Source organism: Megalobrama amblycephala, linkage group LG16 (genome assembly GCF_018812025.1).
Source record: "Megalobrama amblycephala isolate DHTTF-2021 linkage group LG16, ASM1881202v1, whole genome shotgun sequence".
Taxonomy (NCBI): domain Eukaryota; kingdom Metazoa; phylum Chordata; class Actinopteri; order Cypriniformes; family Xenocyprididae; genus Megalobrama; species Megalobrama amblycephala.
In genome coordinates this window covers 6,592,691-6,613,797 of record NC_063059.1, presented here as the reverse complement: position 1 = coordinate 6,613,797, position 21,107 = coordinate 6,592,691, and the positions used below count along the sequence as shown (strand labels likewise).

Genomic DNA, 21,107 nt, shown 5'->3' with positions numbered 1-21,107 from the left:
CAGACCACAAAAGGAGAATTTTCAAAAAAAAAAAAAAAAAAAAAAAAAAAATATATATATATATATATATATATATATATATATATATATATATTAGTCAAACAAATTTATTCAGATAAAATAAGACAAGATCTCAGAGATAAACTGTGTCAGAAAATATTAATCTTAATTATGTCAGACAACTCTTAAGCAAAACATGGTCAGGTCAAAGCGTCTGAATATTTTTTTGATCTTTGGGTTTTATCAATTTTACTGGTAGTCCACTGTATGAAGAATTTTTGGGTATAATATGTCACAGTTTAGTTTATTTTGCTATCCTCACCTACATCCTGAGAGGCATTTTAAAAAATATATATGTCATGTGAATAAAACATATATTCAGTTCTTACCCATTTTTGAGCTGTTAATGCACTGGGAAAAGCCGAGTCTTGATCTTGGTATGTCTTCTCAGGGTTGTTGACAGATTGTTGGTATCAGACAGCAAACCCTGATACTTGATTAGCTTTACTGGCCTTCAGCAGACTTGATGAAATGATTACAGATGTATATGGCATCACTGTGGGTAGTGGGCATGTACCTACAGCAGAGTCTTTCCTGCCACAGAATGTTCCTGTAGCTCATGGTGCTAGAATTAAATTTAATTGTATGAACTGATAAACATGTATATACCTTAAATGTTTTGGATAACAGTGCCAATGTGAATTGGATCATACAATTCTGTTTCAGTGATTAAACTGAAGTGAAAAAAATAGTAGGTTATGTTTGGTCTGAAGTAAAAATGAAACATTAATGAAACACACAAAGACAAGTGGCTACATGTTAATTGTTTATCAAGATATTTCATTAACAAAGACATTTCATTAAATTTGCTGTAATTCTAAGAACCACAGGTGGATATACCATGCAAAAACGGCAACAATTCATCTAATTTAGATAATTTTATCTCATTGGTTTTAAACAATTATTAATTAAAATGAACTTTCCTGAGGAGGTGAAGGTGTTTGTTGCCTAATCATCACCACGAGGACAGGAAACAGACTGGTTGGAGACCGAATAGTCTGCTTCAGTCTCGTTCCCGTGATACATGGAAGTTAAAGCCCATGGGAAATATAGTGCAGTTTTCAAGCTGAAACAACAATTATATTGGTCATTTAACTTTTATCCTAGTTGAGGACAAAAAATCTTATTTTTTCTTGTTGTCTGGACAATCTATAAAAGTGTGTTTATGTCCACAAAAAAAAAAAAAAAGTTTGAAATAACTAAATAATTTTACTGTGTAGTAATTAATAATTAATAAATGTTAAATTTTTTAAGTTAAAGGATTAGTCCAGTTTTAAATACACTTTTCCTGATAAATTTACTCACTCCCATGTCATCCAAGATGTTCATGTCTTTCTGTCGTCAGTCGAAAAGAAATTAAGGTTTTTGAGGAAAACATTCCAGGATTTTTCTCCTTACAGTGGATTTCAATGGCTACCAACAGGTTGAAGGTCAAAATTACAGTTTCAGTGCAGCTTCAAGGGCTTTGAACGATCCCAGATGAGAAATAAGGGTATTCTCTAACGAATCGACCGGTCATTTTCGAAAAAAATACAACCGTTTATGCTTTATAAACAAAATATCACCTTGAACGTACTTTCCGCTTCCGCATTCTTCATAACGCTTACGCTGAATGTCCTACACCTTCCCTATTCAAGTTACGGAAAAAAACGAAACTGGCGCCGCGTTCGTTCCGTAAGTAGAATAGGGAAGGCGTAGTACATTCAGCGTAAGCGTTATGAAGAATGCGGAAGCGGAAAGTACGTTCAATGCGATATTTTGTTTATAAAGCATAAACGGTTGTATTTTTTTTGAAAATGACTGATCGATTCACTAGATAAGACTCTTATTTCTCATCTGGGATCGTTCAAAGCTCTTGAAGCTGCACTGAAACTGTAAATTTGACCTTCAATCTGTTGGTAGCCATTGAAATCCACTGTAAGGAGAATAATCCTGGAATGTTTTCCTCAAAAACCTTCATTTCTTTTCGACTGACGAAAGAAAGACATGAACATCTTGGATGACAGGGGGGTGAGTAAATTTATCAGGAAAAGTGTATTTAAAAGTGGACTAATCCTTTAAAAATAGTTTATTGTTTTTTTGTTTTTTTTCCTCATGGGATTTATTTAAACAATGTTGTAAAGCAAAGGCAAACATATCGTACATTTCAGTTCATTATAGGTAAAAGAAACATTAGTTCAGAATGATGGGCCTATTGATTGTTTGAGGTATTGGGAAACCCATGGAAATGAAATACAAATACCTTCATGGTACAGGCAAGGGAAGAGGAGCTGAGGATCTCATTTGCAGCAGATTTAGTAAAAAAAAAAATCAACATGATAGGTTTACAAACATAAAGACATAACAGGACCCAAAAAAAAATGCTGACTTTCAACACATGGTTAAATGAGGATGCAAACAAGACTCAATAAGTAACCATATGCTAACTAACAACAAGAGCAAAGGGAACAGAAACTAAACACAGGAAGGAAACAGAACCCAAGTCCACACATAGAACATAACTGTTACAAATAGGCTTACATAATACAATTGCCAATTAGTTAATAAGGCATGCATGTCAGCTATTTATACATTTCTAGTAAATCTATAATTTCCTTTGTTGTTGTTGTTGGCGGCTGTCACGGTCACTATCTGTTTCACCGTCCCTGAACTCCATTTCCCAGCATCCCTCCTCATCCACACCTGCACCCAGTCAGCTCATCATCTTCTCGTTACACGGATTCCTGCACCTGCACATCATTAGCACTTCCAATAAATACTCACTTCTCCTGCACTCCCTTGTTTGGTCTCGTCAACGTCAACTTCTATTACAAGCTCCACGACCCTCTTACCTGTGATCCACTTACCTGTTGTTCCTGCGTTCACTCCTTGTTCTCCACCGCTCAAGATCTCCACCGTCTCCACACTCCGCTGTTAACCTCTGGATCCCCTGGAAAAGACAAACGGGCAATCTCTACCAGATAAGCCCCATATGACTTTCACATTCCCTGCCTGCTTACCTGTTGTTGTTCAATAAACCTGCTGTTGTGTACATCACTTACCTCTGTGTCCCGTGTCTATGTGCTGACAGCGGCACATCAGCTTCCATCATCCGTTCTCATAATCAAACAAACAAACAAACAAAAACAATACTGTATTTTGTCTACACAGCTTCTTTATATGTTAAACTACATTACATTTTCCTTTTTTGTAAATCGTTAGCCTCATAGCATAATTGCCTAAGTCATTCATTTTCAAATGATACTTAGGCAATTATGCTATGAGGCTAACGAAATGTAATTTAATAAATGTAAATATTGGACTCTGTGAATGTTTCATTTAACCCTCAAGTGTCGAAGATTGGATCATTTCTATTCCTGTTCCACTCTGTGAATGAGATTTGCATTTGGATTGGGAATGTTGCACGAGGAGAGCCAGGTGTTCCTCTGCGAATGCACTCTCAAACACCATCACTAAAGACTGCTTGAGCTTTTTCTGAAAATCTTCACACATGAATACGTTCAAGAAGGGATTCAGGCAGCTCAGCTGTTTAAGTTGGCAAGACCGATTATGAAGAGCCCTATCTGGTCGAAAACCTTGAAGCTGGTCAGCTCGTCTGATGGGTTTGTCGCATTCATTTCATGCAACCACACTTCAAGGAATTTGTGAACATAAAAGGGAAGCCAGCAGAAGTCGGAGGCCAGGATTACAGCCAGGATAATACGGAAGGGTTTTAGTTTGGTGTTTTTCCGGAGGCGCTTATTCTGATTGCCACATATGAAGCAGAGATTATGATGAACAGGAGGAGAAAAACCCACCACAAAACACTACACTACCAGCCTCTTGTTTGTTTCAAGTTTCTGAATGTCATTTATGCACTTTGTTTGTTGTGCAGAAATGGAAAGCATTTTCAGATAGATGAATAAAGGCAGGCTGCAAGCCACTGACGCTAACCAAATGAGGAGGCAAATTATCCTTGCTTTCAGGACTGTTCATTTGGTCCTGACCACACCACCACCCAGGTGAACAGGTAGCAGTCCAAACTGATCGCTGTCAGCAGGAAGGTGCTTGCAAACATATTCAACACGGTCACCAGGCTGCTCAAGAAGCACATTGTCACAAAGACGAACTCTGTGATTCCCTCCTCTGGCCATCAGAGGGCGCCATCACCAGCATACTGACACTCACACATTCACTCACACGCACTACATTTCCCACAAGCCCCGTACCTTGGCGCTAATTGTCACATCCAGCTGCCGCGCATTATCTGGACTATTTTAGCCACTCTAAACCCCACTATGATTGCAAGGTCTTGTATTGCTACGGTGTGCATTTCTGAGCATTTGCTATTCTGATTGTCTGCCTGTTATTGACCCAGTTTGTTCCCTGTTTACGATTCTCTGCTGCCTGCCCTTGGACTGTTTATTGTTTATTGGATTTGTGATTGATATCTGCCTGCCCTGATCTCCTGCCTGTATTACGACCATGATTCTGCCTGTTCTCTGCCATACCTGTTTGCCTCTGTTTGACCCCTGCCTGTTTGACCACAAACTCTATAAATAAAAGCCTGCTTATGGATCCCACTTTGTGTGATGACTCGTTACACACATAGAGTCACCAAAAGGCACCAGTCGAACCAGTCAAACTCACGGTATTCGTAAATTATATTAAAGATCAGGAAGAATGAAAATAGGAAGTCTGCTAAAGCCAGGTTCAGAAACCAGATGGTATTGACAGTGCTTTTCATTTTCAGGCCTGTGATGTAGATGACCAGTCCATTGCCAACAACACCAAACACACATTATACAATGGAGGAAAATATTGGTTTTCCTTAAGGAATTCACTGTGACATCTGCATTTCTGGTTGATGCTGTCATATTGGATGGGGCTACGGTTTGGTCTGAAGTAAAAAGAAAAAACAATGGCTAGAAACAAAACAAGTATGCAGGTTCATTGTTTATCTAGCCTATTTCATTAGAAATGCAGAGAATTGCAACAGGATATTTCAAAATGTTGAAACTGCTATATCATTTTGGTAAGAACAACAGCTGTAGGCCAACTTACTCATTTTGACAATTTTTATACTGAAAAAGAGGCTGAAAAAAATACACAGAAAAAATATTAACCAAAATATTTTTAGTTAAACTCTATATGTAAAAGAGCATTTTTAACATTTAAAGCTGAACTGAAATACTTTTCAACATACATAGAGTCCTTCAGGTGATGTTTAAGGACTGTTAAAGGAACAAATTATAGTCCACTTAATTCATTTGGACCATAATGCAGAAACCGTAAAAATGCTTAACATTTAAACTAAAACCTCAAGTGAGCCTTAAGTGAAAAGGTTATTAATCTAACCAGTTTTCTCAGTAAAAAAAAAAAAAGTAAATAATAAGTCAGTACATGCAATATGCATTAATTCATGCTTAATTGATGCACAGATAATCATGTTTTAATGTATGACTCATGAAGAAGTAAACCATCAATTAATGATTACTGCATCAGCAACTAATATAGTTTCTATATGATTAATAGATTAAGTAATATATGAATTGTTATTAATTAAATGTGTCATAATGTATTAATTCCTTAATAACATATTTTATAATAGTGTAAGTTAATGTGTTAATTACCACAGTGGGTTGAAGCCATGTACTTCAACTCCCAGTTGTCTGCTTTAATTAATCAATTAGCTAATGATTTGCAAATGTATCCTTATGTTAAGACTTTACTTGTTGAGGCACATGACTATTAACTAAATTACTAAATTGTTCATTGTTAAAAGTAATATGTCATTATGGTTTTGACATCTACACTAAGCCATGGATTTCAATTTCCAACTATCTAAAACTGTGATTCCACTGTAGATGAACTGCTGCATCCAGAACCTTGTTGTTCATGGCGTATGGATATGTCAAGTTGCTTGAGGTCAAGGATTCAAAGGCAGAATACTGAGAACATACATCCGGCCACTGCTATTTCGTAACACTGTGTCATAACATTATGATATATTTTTAAATCATTAGTTAATGATTAATTAAAGCAGACACATTAACTATTAATTATTAGATAATAAAATATGTTATTAAGGAATTAATACATTATTACACATTTAATTAAAAATAATGCATATATTACTCAATCTATTAATCATCTAAATTAATCTAATTAATCAATTAGTTCTTCATGAGTCTTACATTAACACATGATTATCTGTGCATTAGTTAAGCATGAATTAATGCATATTAGTGCACCTGTATTGTAAAGTGTTATGTTTCTTATCATCCTCTAACACTCAATTAAATATCATTTTAAGGCTAAGAGGGGAGGGGACACTATTTTTGCTTATACTCAATGGAAACTTAGAAATTCCACTTGCATATTCAATTGCATAATCTGAAGTCTGTCCAAGGTCACTCTGTAATGAAACAGTCTAGTACTGTCACAACTCATTAGTGGTACATTCAGACGTTCGGCTCATTCTTAGGAAATAAACCATTTTTATGCAATGATTTATTACAGATATAATTGTTATTATCTTACATTTCGATATAAATTTGATGTTTATTGACCTGTATTTATTTTGTACTATTTAATGGTACCCTAGAACACTATTTCACAAGATGTAACATAAGTCTAAGGTGTCCTCAGAATGTGTCTGTGAAGTTTCAGCTCAAAATACCCCATAGTGTCACAGATCCCTTGTTCCCCGGACTTCATTTCCCATGTTCCTCCTGTCCTCCACACCTGCACTCACTTCCCTCGTCATCTCCCCATCATCACAGACCATCATCACCTGGACTCCCTCGTCAGCACTCCCTATTTATATGGACTTACTCCCTTCACTCCTTGTCTGTTCTTATTTGTTATACAGCAACGACACGTAACAGAAGAACAGACCAATACCGTTGGATTTCCACAAGCATAGATGGGATTATTTCTTCATCCTGTGGCTTTGTCTCCCCCACAGCCTCTCATGCCTACATCAGTGGCGGAACGGCTCGCCAGTCTCTTCCAGGTAGGACGTTCACTGGAGAGGTATGTGGAGGAGTTTGTAGAGCTTGCTTTTCTGACTAACTGGTCAGATGCACGTTTGATCGCCCTGTTTCTGGACGGACTGGACGCGGACACTATCCGTTTTGATGAACCTGAAGATTCTTTTCCCTTGAGCGAAACCATTAATCTAATTTTGTATTTAAACGGATCTAATTTCTTTGTTGATGAGGTTCAGGATATGTGTCCATCTCGTCCAGTCCCTCCAGAAACACAGGTGGCCAGGCCAGTTAGTCAGTCTCCTTCTTCCTCTGCATACCCCTCCAGTGAACTCCTTTCCTGTACTACTCACGAGCCGCCAAGGGATGCAGCCTGGCTTATAGACTTTTGGGCTGAGCCAGTTTCTCCAATCTATTTCGAGCCCTCTGCTCCAGCAGCCGCCGCCGAGCCCTCTGCTCCAGCCGCCGAGCCCTCTGCTCCAGTAGCTGCCAACGAGCCAGTATCTCCAGTCTCAGCCGCCGAGCCCTCCGCTCCTGCCTCAGCCGCCGAGCCAGCCGCTCCATGCTCCTTCACCGAACCAGCCGCTCCATGCGCCGCCAAGCCAGCTCCATGCTCCTCCGCCCACAAATCCACTACATTCCTTGGACTCCTCATAATTATCCTAAACCTCCCCAAGTATTTTTTTTGGGGGGGCCAAGTACCCGTGGGTGGGGTACATGTGGGCACCACACATGTGGGTAGGGCTTCGCCATGGCCGCCCAAAGCTCCTGACCCGCCATGGCCGCCCACGGCACCTGACCCGCCGTGGCTGCCCACTGCACCTGACCCGCCGTGGCCGCCCGCTGCACCTGACCCGCCATGGCTGCCCGCTGCACCTGACCCGCCGTGGCGGCCCACGTCTCCTGACCCGCCGAGGCGGCCCACGTCTCCTGACCCGCCGAGGCGGCCCATGTCTCCTGACCCACCTTGGCTCATGGACCCACCCTGGAGACCTCCACTCCAACCCATGCCTCTCCCTGCACCGGCATGAGGTCTCCAGGGCGCCCACCCCCCTCCCCGGTGTTTCATCTACGGCGTGAGGCCACGCCTACCGGGAGGGGGGGGTAATGTCACAGATCCCTTGTTCCCGGGACTTCATTTCCCATGTTCCTCCTGTCCTCCACACCTGCACTCACTTCCCTCGTCATTTCCCCATCATCACAGACCATCATCACCTGGACTAGCTCGTTAGCACTCCCTATTTATATGGACTCACTCCCGTCACTCCTTGTCTGTTCTTATTTGTTATTTGATGTGTTTGGTTGCTGTTTCTCTCCGTTGTGTCAATAAATGCCCATTGTTTGTGGAAGTCCATGAACGTCTCTTCTCTACAGCAACGACACGTAACACATAGATTTTTTTTATTATACCATGTTTTAACTGCCTGTTTTGAGGTGGGATTAAAAATGCGCCAATTGTGTTCGTGTACACCTTTAAGTGCTCATGCTCCCTGCCACCAAGCTCATGACTCCCAATAAACATTGCATAAATAATAGAATAAGTTCACCACAGCAATCAAGCCGGGATGTAATAAGTTCATGGATCAATACTTCTAGGTCTTTCTTTGAAAGGAAATGTTTTAATTTGACGATGGACCGGAGATGAAAGAAGCTTCCTTTGACAAAATTTATCTGCTTATCGAATAATAAGTCAGTGTGACACTGTTTTGCAGTATCAAAGACAGGGAGCCTAATTGGTTTTCAATATTAATGACACGCAATGAAGATCCAAAAGCAATAGCCTCAGTTTTGTCCCCATTTAGCTTTAGGAAATTTTCAGACAACCATATTTTAACTTCCTCCAGGCAATAAATAAAATTTAAAATAGAATTTCCATTGCTGGACTTGACAGGAAGATAAAATTGTGTATTGTCAGCAGTGATAGGAGACATCATATTTCTGAAAGATAGAGCCAAGAGAAAGCATGTATAAAGAAAAGCAGAAGAGCCTTGTAGAACACCGGAGAGCTTGTTAATATGCTTTATTGGACCACTTCAGTCTACAAGGAATGAATATCTTCAGGACTGATTTTCTAAAAGCTTGTTTTGTTGTCCTCGTTTGTTGATGAGATGGTTGTGTCATTTGTCTTGAGACCCTGTGATTATGAGAGGCCAGAACAAGTGGAAGGGCGAGATGATCGGAAATCCAGAAGTTCTTTGGCAAAGGCTGTCTCCAGCACAAGCAAAACCCGCTAAGTTAAGAGTACTCAAAATTATTGTAGAAACCGATTACCTCAAAAAATGTAAGTAAAGCAACTCAAATCTTTTAAGTAAAGTATAATTATACATAATTAAGTCAAACTGAAATTATAAATTTTACTTTTATTTAATGTTTCAGCCCACAGTACTCAAAACTATTGTTTTTCATACGTGATGTTTCTTATTTTTCAATTATGTTGATGCAGTGGTTGTAAAACCCAATACATTTAGAATACTCAAAACATTTAAATAAACAACTCAAAAATATTTTATACTACACAAATGAAATAATTACAGTTTAATTAAAATATTGAATATACTAACACCTAATTTTTACAAATAAGTGATAGTTAGCAACATCACGCTAGTATATGCTAATGTAATCATCAAAGAGACTTTCACTTTTTACTTGCATGAACTGCAGTATTTTTAATCTTGACATTTCACAGCCCATTCTCGACCTAACTACAGGCACTACTCTTCACCATGATGGTAATCTTAAAAAACTTGAACATCACAGAAACACCTTTACATACCAAAATTACAGAACATTAAACAATAAGACATCTTCCCCTGTTATAATCTTGTGCAAAAACACACAAAATAACACTCAATTCCAACATTTATTCCCCCTTAAGGCAGGAACACACCAAGCCGACGGGTGTCTGTCGGGCAGTTTTTGTTCGTACACTAAGTTTCTCAGTGTGTTCCGCATCGTCGGCTGAAGTTGGTCCTCATCTGCTTTTTTTCGGCCGATTTGAAATGTTTAATCAGCATTGGAGCTTGTCGGTCCGTCGGGCCATCTGATCATTCTGATTGGCTGTTCAGCTACTGCCACCTGCTGGTACGGAAAGGCATTTCTTCTTATGCAGGCACAGAACAGACATGCTACTTGGCCGTCGGCTGTCGAGCGTCGGTTTGGTGTGTCAAGGCAACTTTGGACACAGACGCTGCCGACGTAAGCCAACTCCACAGTCTGCTTTGGTCACCACTAGTTTGTTGGCTTCAGCTTGGTGTGTTCCTGCCTTTACAGAGTGTGACGCAAAGCATGCTGGGAACTTGAAATCTGCTGCAACTCAGTTTAATGTTGAATGGACTTTTCTGATATTGTCGGTTATGTCGGTAACATCAGCAACAGCATGTCATGGATGATGTGACTTTATATCGCTCAGTGAACTTAAAAAAATAATAAATAAGGACAAGGGTTTACTCAAAAATGTTGAGCTACACAAAAATAAAACTAAACTCCTCGTTCAAAAAATGTAATTGTTTTAAGTTGGATCATTGATTTAACAGACTTTAATTACAGCATACTCGATCTTTATAAGTTAGTAGTACTATCTGGGTTTACAGTGCAGCAGAGACTGTTTCAGCTTCTTCCTAATCTCCTCACACATGAACACATAGAGAATAGGGTTCAGACAGCTGTTGAGGTGAACCAGGCAGTTTACGAAAGGTCCTATGTCATCTATTACTTGTTTAAAGTCACTCCACTTATTCTCGAGTGCAATTACAGTACACAGTTGTTGAACATGAAAAGGAAACCAGCATATGAAAAAGGCCATGATCACAGATATAATGACCCAGAATGACTTAAGCTTCTTTCCTCCATTGAGACGTTTGGCCCGCACTCCGATAGCAATGTATGAAGATGCAATGATCAGGAAGGGGATGAGAAAACCCACCATAAACCTGTATATGACCAGAGACTTGAAGGGTTCTACATTATAAATGCATTTTTTATCTTTTTCCAAGCGGTTGATGACAAAGGGAATGCTGCAGAGGATGGATAAAACCCACACGAGTGCACAGATGATCCTGGCTTTGACCAGAGTTTGCTTGTTTTGTGCCCATAAAATCACCCAAGTGAACAGGCAACCGTCGAGACTGATAGCGGTCAGCAAAAAGATGCTGGCAAACATGTTTTGCACTGTCACAAAGCTCACAAACTTGCACATGAAGTCACCAAAGTGCCAAACCATCTTGTTAAAGGCAGTAATAATGTAGAAGATGATGACTAAGGTGAAGATGAAATCAGCAATCGCTAAGTTGAGAAACCAAATGGAGTTGACGGTCGTCTTCATTTTGTAGCCAGTCACAAATATGATGAGCCCATTTCCAATGATACCCAGAGTGAAGACGACAAAATATATGAATATATTGAAGATATCAATGCTTGATAAGGGTTCTGGCTGGGTTGCATTGGTCACATTTTCTGCACAAAGAAAAGAGATAGAAAAACTGAATCTATTAGAATAATTCATTCAGAAATCCAACTCATTCAGTTCACAAATTCAACTCACTGACTTAGCAATCCAGTTGTTAACATCTCACTGGAGTTGGAAATGGGAATGGAATGATTTTCTTGAATTATATGTCTTTAAAATAATTTTTAAAGTAGTTATTACAGCTCTGATTTTTCAGTAGGAATCTAATTATTGTTGTTCAAATTAGAACCTTAGTTACCAGTCCATTGTTAATCATGTTCAAGATTAGGCTAAATCATGTTTAATGCATAATCTAAATGCATAATATAAATATTGTTTATATACAACAGTTCAAAAAACAAAACGTACATATGAGTGAGTTATATTTTAGATTGCCTGTTTTTGCTCCATTTTGGCAATGTAAATTGTTCGAAACAAGCTACGGGACTGTTTTGCGTCTCTGAGCAACACATGTGAGATGTGTCTAGGTGAAGACAGTAGGTTACAGATGCACTCTCAGACATGCAGTCAGTCTCAAGTTTTGCGCTTTTTGCTGTGACGTCACCCACACTCACACACATAACTCGTTGGGTCACAGAATTTGGCACAACACCGGAAATAAGCTGACAGAAATCGAAAATAGATTAAGTTACCTTTACAAACAAAGGCTAGCTCATTCAATATGAGCGCTGCCTGGTAACACTTTACAATAAGGGTAGCCTGCTTGAATAAACATATAGCCTACTAATAGGCCTACCTGAATTAATACTTCATTCAGCATGAACTAATGATTTTTGAAAGCATGAACTAATCATGTTAACCACCTGTGCTGGCTTGCGTCAACAGACAAGATGACAATAGTCAGAGATTATCAAAAGCATCAAATATAGTCAATATTAAGAGGATTTGGCACTTCCAATTAATGTAGACCTGTTACATTATTCTAGTCTATTGTTATAACTATTAGGTAAGGCTACTTTTATTATTAAATTAATATTATAATAAATTTGCCCGCAATAATTTCACAGCAAATCACCGCATAAACTGACATGCTGTGAAGATAATAATTTTCGGTAACACTTTAGAATACTGATCCTTCATTAATGAATAACTACACAGGAACACATTAATAATACATTATTAACACTCTAGTAACTACTATTAACTAAAGGCCTTGGTAACCCACTAGTAATGACTGAAGTATTACCAAATACTTAAGAAGGAATTACTAATTATTTGGATCAGTATTCTAAAGTGGAAAACATGATAACTCTCTAGTAACTACTGAAGTCATTGTAAACTTTTGATGTTTTTGTACAGTAATTCCTTATGATATATTTGGTAACACTTGAGTAATTACTACTGGGTTACCATGATCTTCACTTTAGAATACTGATCCAAATAAGAAGTAGTTACTTTAGAGTTATATAGTAACTCTTGAGTTATTACTATCCAGTACTTTACAAAAACCTCAAAAGTTTACAATGACTTCAGTAGTTACTAGAGAGTCATCATGCTTTTCCTTTTAGAATACTGATCCAAATGTGATAGAATTAACGTGAGTCGTCCTGTTGGATTGGGTTGGTTATGCTCATTGATTGTCCTATCACTGTGCAGGTATGTTTGGTGATGTTGGTTAACTGTTAGTAGTGCGCTGTTTCATATTAGTATTATCTTTGTTTAGAGCTGAAGCTTGGGACAAACCTTGCGGCTGGTGCTTGGTTGACGTGGGTTCTTTTTGCAGGTAAGTGAAACCGCTGTATACATTTGTTTAGTGCAAGATGACGTTTGTAAGGGCTGCGTCTATTTGTTTGTAGTTTCAATACATGCGGTTTCCTGACGCTACAGACTTGTTGTCTCCCGTTGTGTGCTGTATTACCATTGACGTGAGCTCACGGATGCACGCATACGGTATGTGGTTTTAAAGTTTGTTAGTGTTTATTTATAAAAGAGTGTGTTTTATGTTATTGTTAATTGTATTATAGATTGCGTTGCTGCGTATCAGCGGTTCCTTGTTCTCCCCTGTGCACGTATTTTACGCGGATTGATAGAACGAGCCCGCAGCTTTCTGGTTCACCGGTGCACTTAATGGTAACGTGTGCTAGACATCTGATTCAACCGATTTACAGTGGTATGTGTTGGAAGTGATAATAAGCTGGCACTTGGGTTGGGCTGTCTGATCTGTCTTTATATTTTAAATTCACAGGTAGACTCGCGCCTATAGGCCATTAAATCTCGTGCTGTCGGGGCTTCGTGGGAATTATCATCCAGGGGCGCTGTTGCTTTGCCTGTCATTTCGTACATTTGTGGTGTTTTTCTTTGGTTTTGTTGTTTTTGTTGTATGTTTGGTTGTAAAATGTTTATTCTTATTTCTTTTGTTTAATGTTCTTGGTTAATTTATTTTGTTGGTACAACCTTCTTATAATTCTTTATTGTATATTAAGTTTATTTTGTGTATAAAAGAGGGATTTAATATCCTTCTCCTTTCTTTTTGTTTGTTTCATTATATTGTGATTTGGTATTTATGGGTGAAAGGCATGATTAAGGGTTAAAAGTGCCTTCACATCCCTTGCATTGACGTGCTAGATGTGGTGTGTTCGTGAATTTACCAGTGATTTTGTTGTGACTATCCTCAAGTGTAACACACTATCTCTTTGTTACAGGAGCTGAGTGCTGAAGGTGGGTGGATTTTGGTGGTGGTGTTGCTTCACAAGTGCTGTGTGCAGTGGTGTGTGTGGGTGTGTGTGTGAGTGAGAGTGTTTCCACACAGGTGTAACCAAATTGTGCTGTGCTGTGGAGGCCTATTAGTGCCCTTACTCCCTCCTGTTGTGCCTCGGCTCCTGTACTTATTCCTTTGCGGTGTCTGAGAATGCAGGTCACCCATATTGCATTTTATTGAGTTTATTCATTTTTGTTTTCTATTGTTGCTTCAGATATTTTATCTTTAATAAAATTTCATAATTGTTTTACCCACGTCTTCTGCCATTTCTTGCACACGAACCTGTGTTGCCCAAGGGCAAGTTATTATCTCTGGCAAAGTGCCAGAGTGGCGTAGTCGCTTCATCGTTTATTCCATCAGTCCTCTGTGTCCTGCCACACAAATAATTAGTAATTCCTTCTGAAAGATTTGGTAATACTTCAGTCATTACTAGTGGATTACCATGACCTTCACTTTAGAATTAATTGTACATTATGCATTATTCTCAGTAATTATGAACATGTATATAGTAGTTCTTAGTAGTTCTCTGGGAGGTATGAAAAAAACAGTAGTTACTGATTAGCTAATAGTGAACTACCACCTTCAACTGAGCACTATTACTTACTAATTCATTAATCAGAGTTCATTGTTAGTTAATAGTAGTTACTAGAGTGATAATAATGCATTACTCATTTCTTCCTGTGTAGTTATTCATTAATGAAGGATCAGTATTCTAAAGTGTTACTTAATTTTCCATATAATAAATTATTTGTGCCTCAGAGCAAGCAGATAAATGCTCATGAATAACATGAATGCTGTCTTGCATTTATGAATGCAATTGTGTGAGGCACTTCAGGGAGGGAATTAGCCTATATCAAATCACTTTAACGACAGACTTTGCTCAGGCATTACAGAATGACCAAAACAGCATTTCAGATGCTGTGCAACAAGATCAGTCATGCCATGCCATCGAAAAGTCACATGTCTTTTTTGATGCGCATCTAGGAATTTATTTGGTACAAGTGTTTCCATTGTAATTTATGCGCATGTTTTCATGTCGCATAAAAAAAAAAAAAAAAAAAAAAAAAAAAAAAAATATATATATATATATATATATATATATATATATATATATATATATATATATATATATATATATATATATCCTACTCAATTGAGCACATACAGGGTTTTTTTTAATGCACATTTTTAGAATTATGCGCATCTTGGCATTTCCATCCAGCGTTTTTTAATGCGATATCCCAAAATGAGCATAATCATGGATGGAAACAGCCGAATATTGGCTATTTCATGATGCACATCAAAAAAGACTGTGATTTTGTGACGGGACGGCATCTGAAATGCTGTTTTGGTCATTCTGTAACGACTGAGCAAAACCTGTCATTATTGTTTGTCAGCGATGAAGATCTTTATTAGATGAGCTGCGGATGTCTGTGAACAATAGACCCTTTTCACATGATGTCACACAGCTTCCTTTTGGACTTGAAGCAGTGGATTGCGGGTGTGCCTCATACGTCCTGAAAAGTGAAGCTGCGGGCTCTTTGAATTCCCCCTGGTGACTGGATGCAGTACAGGTCATAAACCTCGCCCTCTTCATGCAAACGAACAGGATTGAAGTCAAAACAAACAACAAAAAAATAATAATAATAACGCTTCAATTAAAATTTTCAGAAAGATGGTTTGGGTCATTTAAGGTAGTTGTTATCACGCTGATATATATTCAATTGTTCGTTTTTGTGATTTTAGCTAGCAATTTGGTGCTATAGTTACGGGGCATGTCGTTATGATTGACAGTTGTGATTGACAGCTTGTCTGAGGACTGTTGTTTCTAGTGGCATATTATATTGAGTTTATCTACTGAATTTTACATTGTGTATAATTTATTTATTGCGTAACATGATAATGCCCATCATCGTACGTTTTACATTCTGTTCATTACAATGGAAGGAAGCGGCGTCACGTCGTCCATCTTTTTTTACAGTCTATGGTGGATACTCACTTCCGACATAGTGGAATACTAGTGTTGCTCGAATGAAGTGCACCCAATAGTTGTACATATGCCACAAATGTGGTTAGAGGATGACTGTAGTCTCCTAATTTCATGTAAATTCAAGTCGAGGTGTTTGGCAGATCTCAAACGAACTTACTGATCAGAGAGATTTGCTGCTTAAAGTCGGAGGAGGAGTTGAATACGGAGCACTGAAGCCATACACTTTCTGCTGCCTGTATCAGGCTAACTTGCAAACAGCAAACTTGCTGTCTTTATTGCAGATGAAGCTGTTTATATGTATTTGGCAGTACTATTTGTGAAATAAACCCACGTTTCCAACATTTACGTGCAGAAAAAAAAGTTTAATTCAATGCTTAATGTAATAGCCTACTTATTTCAGTGCCTGTATGTAAAATGAAGATCAACATAAGCTTATTCTTTTTAAATATCAAAAAGTCTATTTGTTCAGTTTTATTTTGATAAATATGACATTACATAATAAAATTTGTGTTTAATATAATACTATTTCTACATGAAGACTGTTAATTTTGTAAAAACTGATTCCTGTACATGGCATTTTTACCATAGTAAAAAAACATTGTCATCAGTACTCATTGTTATAGCATTATATGAACGAAATCAAATAATTTCTCCAGGGAATAACATTAAATGAACACATACTTCCGTTTTGTATTTTCAATACACTTCTTACAAATGATACAATCTTAATTTAAAGTAATTAAAGCATTTTCCCAAGACGTCGCCAGCGCGAAGGTAAGACGGAACAACAGATCCACTGCTTTGCGGATAGGCAGGAGTTAACTGATGTCATTGTGAAAAGGGCCTATTCAAACAGATTATTACGGCACGATAAAGTATGTAAAATTTCTTCACTGTTTTTATGGACATATCTTAATTTACACATTAAATAAGCTACTATTGTTCAAATAGTATGACATGAACACACTCGGTTGTGCAGTGGCGGCACCGGCGACCTGTTCCTCTTGAAAATTAACGCCTTTGAGTAGACAAAGTTAACCAGTTTACAAGCGTCTGCAGAAATATACATTTGGTTACATTTTGGAGAACAGATGAAAGAAGATCCTTTGATGTATTTGATCATTGTGGTTTCAGATGTTCAGCGGTTAGCTGTATGTTAATATTATACAAAGAGGACATGCAATGCTATTTGGGCTACAAATGCCAGAAATAATGCTTGTCTCTTCTGTGTTTGTTGCAAAGATATGTAATTATGATAATAATTTAAATATCTATCTAAAAAATAACATGCTATTGTATTGTTGTATACATACACATTATAGGCCTATAGTATATATAGTTACTAAGTAACTAGCTACTTGAGTAGTTCTTTCACTGGATACTTTTTTACTCTTACTCAAGTAACTATTACGATTATTACTTGTACTTTTACTTGAGTTGCCTACAGTTTTTGGATACTCTACCCACGTCTGATTCTGAAGCGTCAACAAAATGAAACGCATCGACAGGAGGGAAAAAAATGCTTTCATTTTTTGATAAACTGACAAACAAAAAGGACATTTAACATAAAAACAGTATTTCACGTCATTTCTGCTGTCTGATTTAATTTTTAAATATATATTTTGTCTTGTCATGTATGAGGAGTTTGTTAAAACTGTTGAAGAAAAAAACTTTGGGTATTATCCTAAAGCTTTATGTGACCATTACGGTAGCAATCAGTCAATAATGTGGAAATCAGTATTACGAATTGTGGCAGACATGATCATGATTGAATTGTGAATCAAAGCAATGAAGTCTCAAAATTGGCTAACTGACTGAGTTTTGAAAACATGATAAATATTGAAAAATGCTCTTTTGTTCATTGCAACAAAAAATTATCGCATTCACATCTGTCAAATGTCATTCTGACTGTCATTTCACCAAACGGCAACCCATGAACACTTTGCACAGGATAATTATGATACTTTTGTGTCTTTTTTTAAAAGTTTGATGCTGGTCGCTATTCACTGCCATTATATGGACGAAGCTCGAGCTGGACATTTTTTTTGAAAATTCTCCTTTTGTGGTCTGAAAAAGAAAGAAGGGCATACAACATTAAAACAACACCAGGGTGAGTAAATAGTGACTTCATTTTCATTTTAGGGTGAACTTTTTCTTTAATGCTTTTGCATTGTAATGGTGGAAAAGGCCAATTCACACTGCACTGACAGACGCAGATCAGTGGCGACAGTCACCAAATTACAGCACGTCAAAAGCAAAAGCAAAAGCATTCAAGAGAAAGTTCACCCTAAAAATGAAGTCATTATTTACTCACCCTGGTTTTGTTCTAATGCTGTATGCCATTCTTTCTTTCTCAGACCACAAAAGGAGAATTTTCAAAAAAATCTCTCTCTCTTTCTCTCTCTCTTTCTATATATATTACAAATATATATATATATATATATATATATATATATATATTTTTTTTTTTTTTTTTTTTTTGGTCTTTGGTTTTTATAAATTGTACTGGTAGTCCACTGTATGAAGAGTTTTTGGGTATAATATGTCACAGTTTACTTTATTTTGCTATTTTCACTTACATAAATGAACTATAGTGTCCAGCACCCACTAGTAAAAATATATCAAAAATATCAAAAACATCTGAATAATTTTTGATTTGACTGTATATATATATATATATATATATATATATATATATATATATATATATATATATATATATATATATATACAATTTTAAATTGTCACATTTCCATAGAACAGTTTAAATGTTATTATATTATATTATATTATATTATATTATATATTATATTATATTATATTATATTATATTGATTTGATTGGTTTAAGCAGACACTGTGCATTTACTGTATCTTAAACAGTTTTGCATTTACTACACCCTGAGAGATGTTTAAAAAATATGTCATGTAAATAAAACACATATTCAGTTCTTACCCATTTTTGAGCTGTTAATGCAGGGAAAAGCTGAGTCTTGATCTTGGTATGTCTTCTCAGTCTTGCTGACAGAGACAGAAAAGCCTGCACTACATTGATTTGCTTTACTGATAGGCCTTCAGCTGACTTGATGAAATGATTATAGATGTACAGCAGAGTCTTTCCTGTCACAGAATGTTCCTGTAGCTCATGGTGCTAGAATTCAAATTTAATTGTATGAACTGATAAAATATGTATTTCCCTTAAATGTTTTAGATAACAGAGCCAATGTGAATTGAATTATACATTTACACTGGTGTCAAAAGTATTCACATTCATTACTCAGGTAGAAGATACTAGGGTTTAAAAATACTTCTGTAGAAGGTGAAGTATCAACTCAAGCTTTTCACTCAAGTAAAAGTGTAAAAGTACTGGTTTCAAAACTACTTAAAGTATAAAAGTAAAAGTAATGTAAGGAAAAAATGCCATCAAGGACAAAAGCTTAGGCCGCGCCACAGGGGCCTATTGTGCACTACCCCACCTCCTCAAAAAAACTTTTTTCTAAAGGCCGTAATTACTATAATGTTATATTAAAATGGTAATGTTGAAAAATTTGGGATGCACTAGGCTACCTGTTTCAGTCCGCATATATGCCCATTGAAAATGAACGCATTTTAGTACAATGCAAATACATTAAAGAACCATATATGTGGAGCGGAAGATATGATGACTATTTGCCTGTAAGTATTGTAATTGTGCAAAAAGTCAAACTTCAGAGGCACGTCATCAATAACATTTATTGGAATGTAAATGTACATCCAAGCTTAGCTGTAGGAATCTGTGAGGGCAACGGACAAGAAAATTGGTGTACCCAGGGCAGGCTTAGTAACAATCAGTGCTTAACATTAACACCCGCCAACCCGCCAAACACGGGTAGATAACAGCTGTGATGGGTAAGACCGCCACTCCTACTTGCCACTTTGGTGGGTTGAATTTAATTTCAGCTTACAACCATATGATCGTTAAAGATCGTTATATCAAAAATTACAATTCTTTATCGATTAACTTGTTGTGAAGGCGGGATAGGCGGAATCGCGCTGAATGACACACAACAGAAGCGCCCTCTTGCTCTCTCTGTTGCGCTCGCGATCGGTTCTCCTTGCGCCTGAATAGTCAAATACACGCAAACACAGATGTCAAAATGTACATACTTCTGCTATATCCAGTGTTGGGTGTAACGAGTTACAAAGTTAGTATAGCCTACTTATCACAACATTGTCAATCGCGTCGTCAAATGCTAATTTATTCAAACGTCTCTCTACCGAACTACCTACTGTAGCTTAAAGGGATAGTTCACCCAAAAATGAAAATTTGATGTTTATCTGCTTACCCCCAGCGCATCCAAGATGTAGGTGACTTTGTTTCTTCAGTAGAACACAAATGATGATTGTAAACTCCAACCATTGCCGTCTGTCAGTCAAATAATGTCAATGGGAACTCTATCAATAAGAGTCAAGTAAACACGCACACACAAATCCAAATGAAACCCTGTGGCCGTTAACTTGTACTCTGATCGCCACATACGAAGTGGAGATTATGACGAACGGGTGGACAAAAAATATATAAGATATACAACCAGCCTCTTGTGTTTCTTCCTGAATGTTATTTATGCACCATGTTTGTTGTGCAGAAATGGAAAGCGTTTTCCGAGAGATGACTTAATGCAGGCTGCAAGCGACTGACGCTAACCAAATACGGAAGCAAATTATTTTTGCTTTCAGGACTGTTCGTTTGGTCCTGACCGTATCACCACCCAGGTGGACAGGCAGCAGTCCAAACTGATCAACAGGAAGGTGCTGGCAAACATATTCAACACGGTGACCAGGCTGCTCAAGAAGCATATAGAGTCACCAAAAGGCCAGTCGAACTCACGGTATTCGTAAATTAAATTAAAGATCAGGAAGAATGAAAATAGGAAATCTGCATCTA

The 21,107-nt window shown here is 37.5% G+C and overlaps 1 protein-coding gene, 1 long non-coding RNA gene and 1 pseudogene across 2 annotated transcripts; 1 reads left to right on the top strand and 2 right to left on the bottom strand.

Annotated features, from left to right (window-relative positions):
* Positions 1 to 1,008: 1,008 nt before the first annotated feature.
* Positions 1,009 to 4,834, bottom strand: LOC125248222 (annotated as a pseudogene).
* A 4,840-nt stretch (positions 4,835 to 9,674) lies between these two features.
* Positions 9,675 to 19,674, bottom strand: LOC125248759 (C3a anaphylatoxin chemotactic receptor-like). Its single transcript, XM_048160866.1, has 2 exons — positions 19,140 to 19,674; positions 9,675 to 11,483 (listed from the first exon to the last, which is right to left on the bottom strand). Exons 1-2 carry the CDS (start codon positions 19,141 to 19,143, stop codon positions 10,606 to 10,608), a joined length of 882 nt encoding a protein of 293 aa, XP_048016823.1. The 5' UTR covers positions 19,144 to 19,674; the 3' UTR covers positions 9,675 to 10,605.
* LOC125248760 lies at positions 13,006 to 14,444 on the top strand. The gene is made up of 2 exons (XR_007180365.1): positions 13,006 to 13,219; positions 13,293 to 14,444. It is a non-coding gene; the product is annotated as an uncharacterized LOC125248760 (long non-coding RNA).
* Positions 19,675 to 21,107: the final 1,433 nt, after the last annotated feature.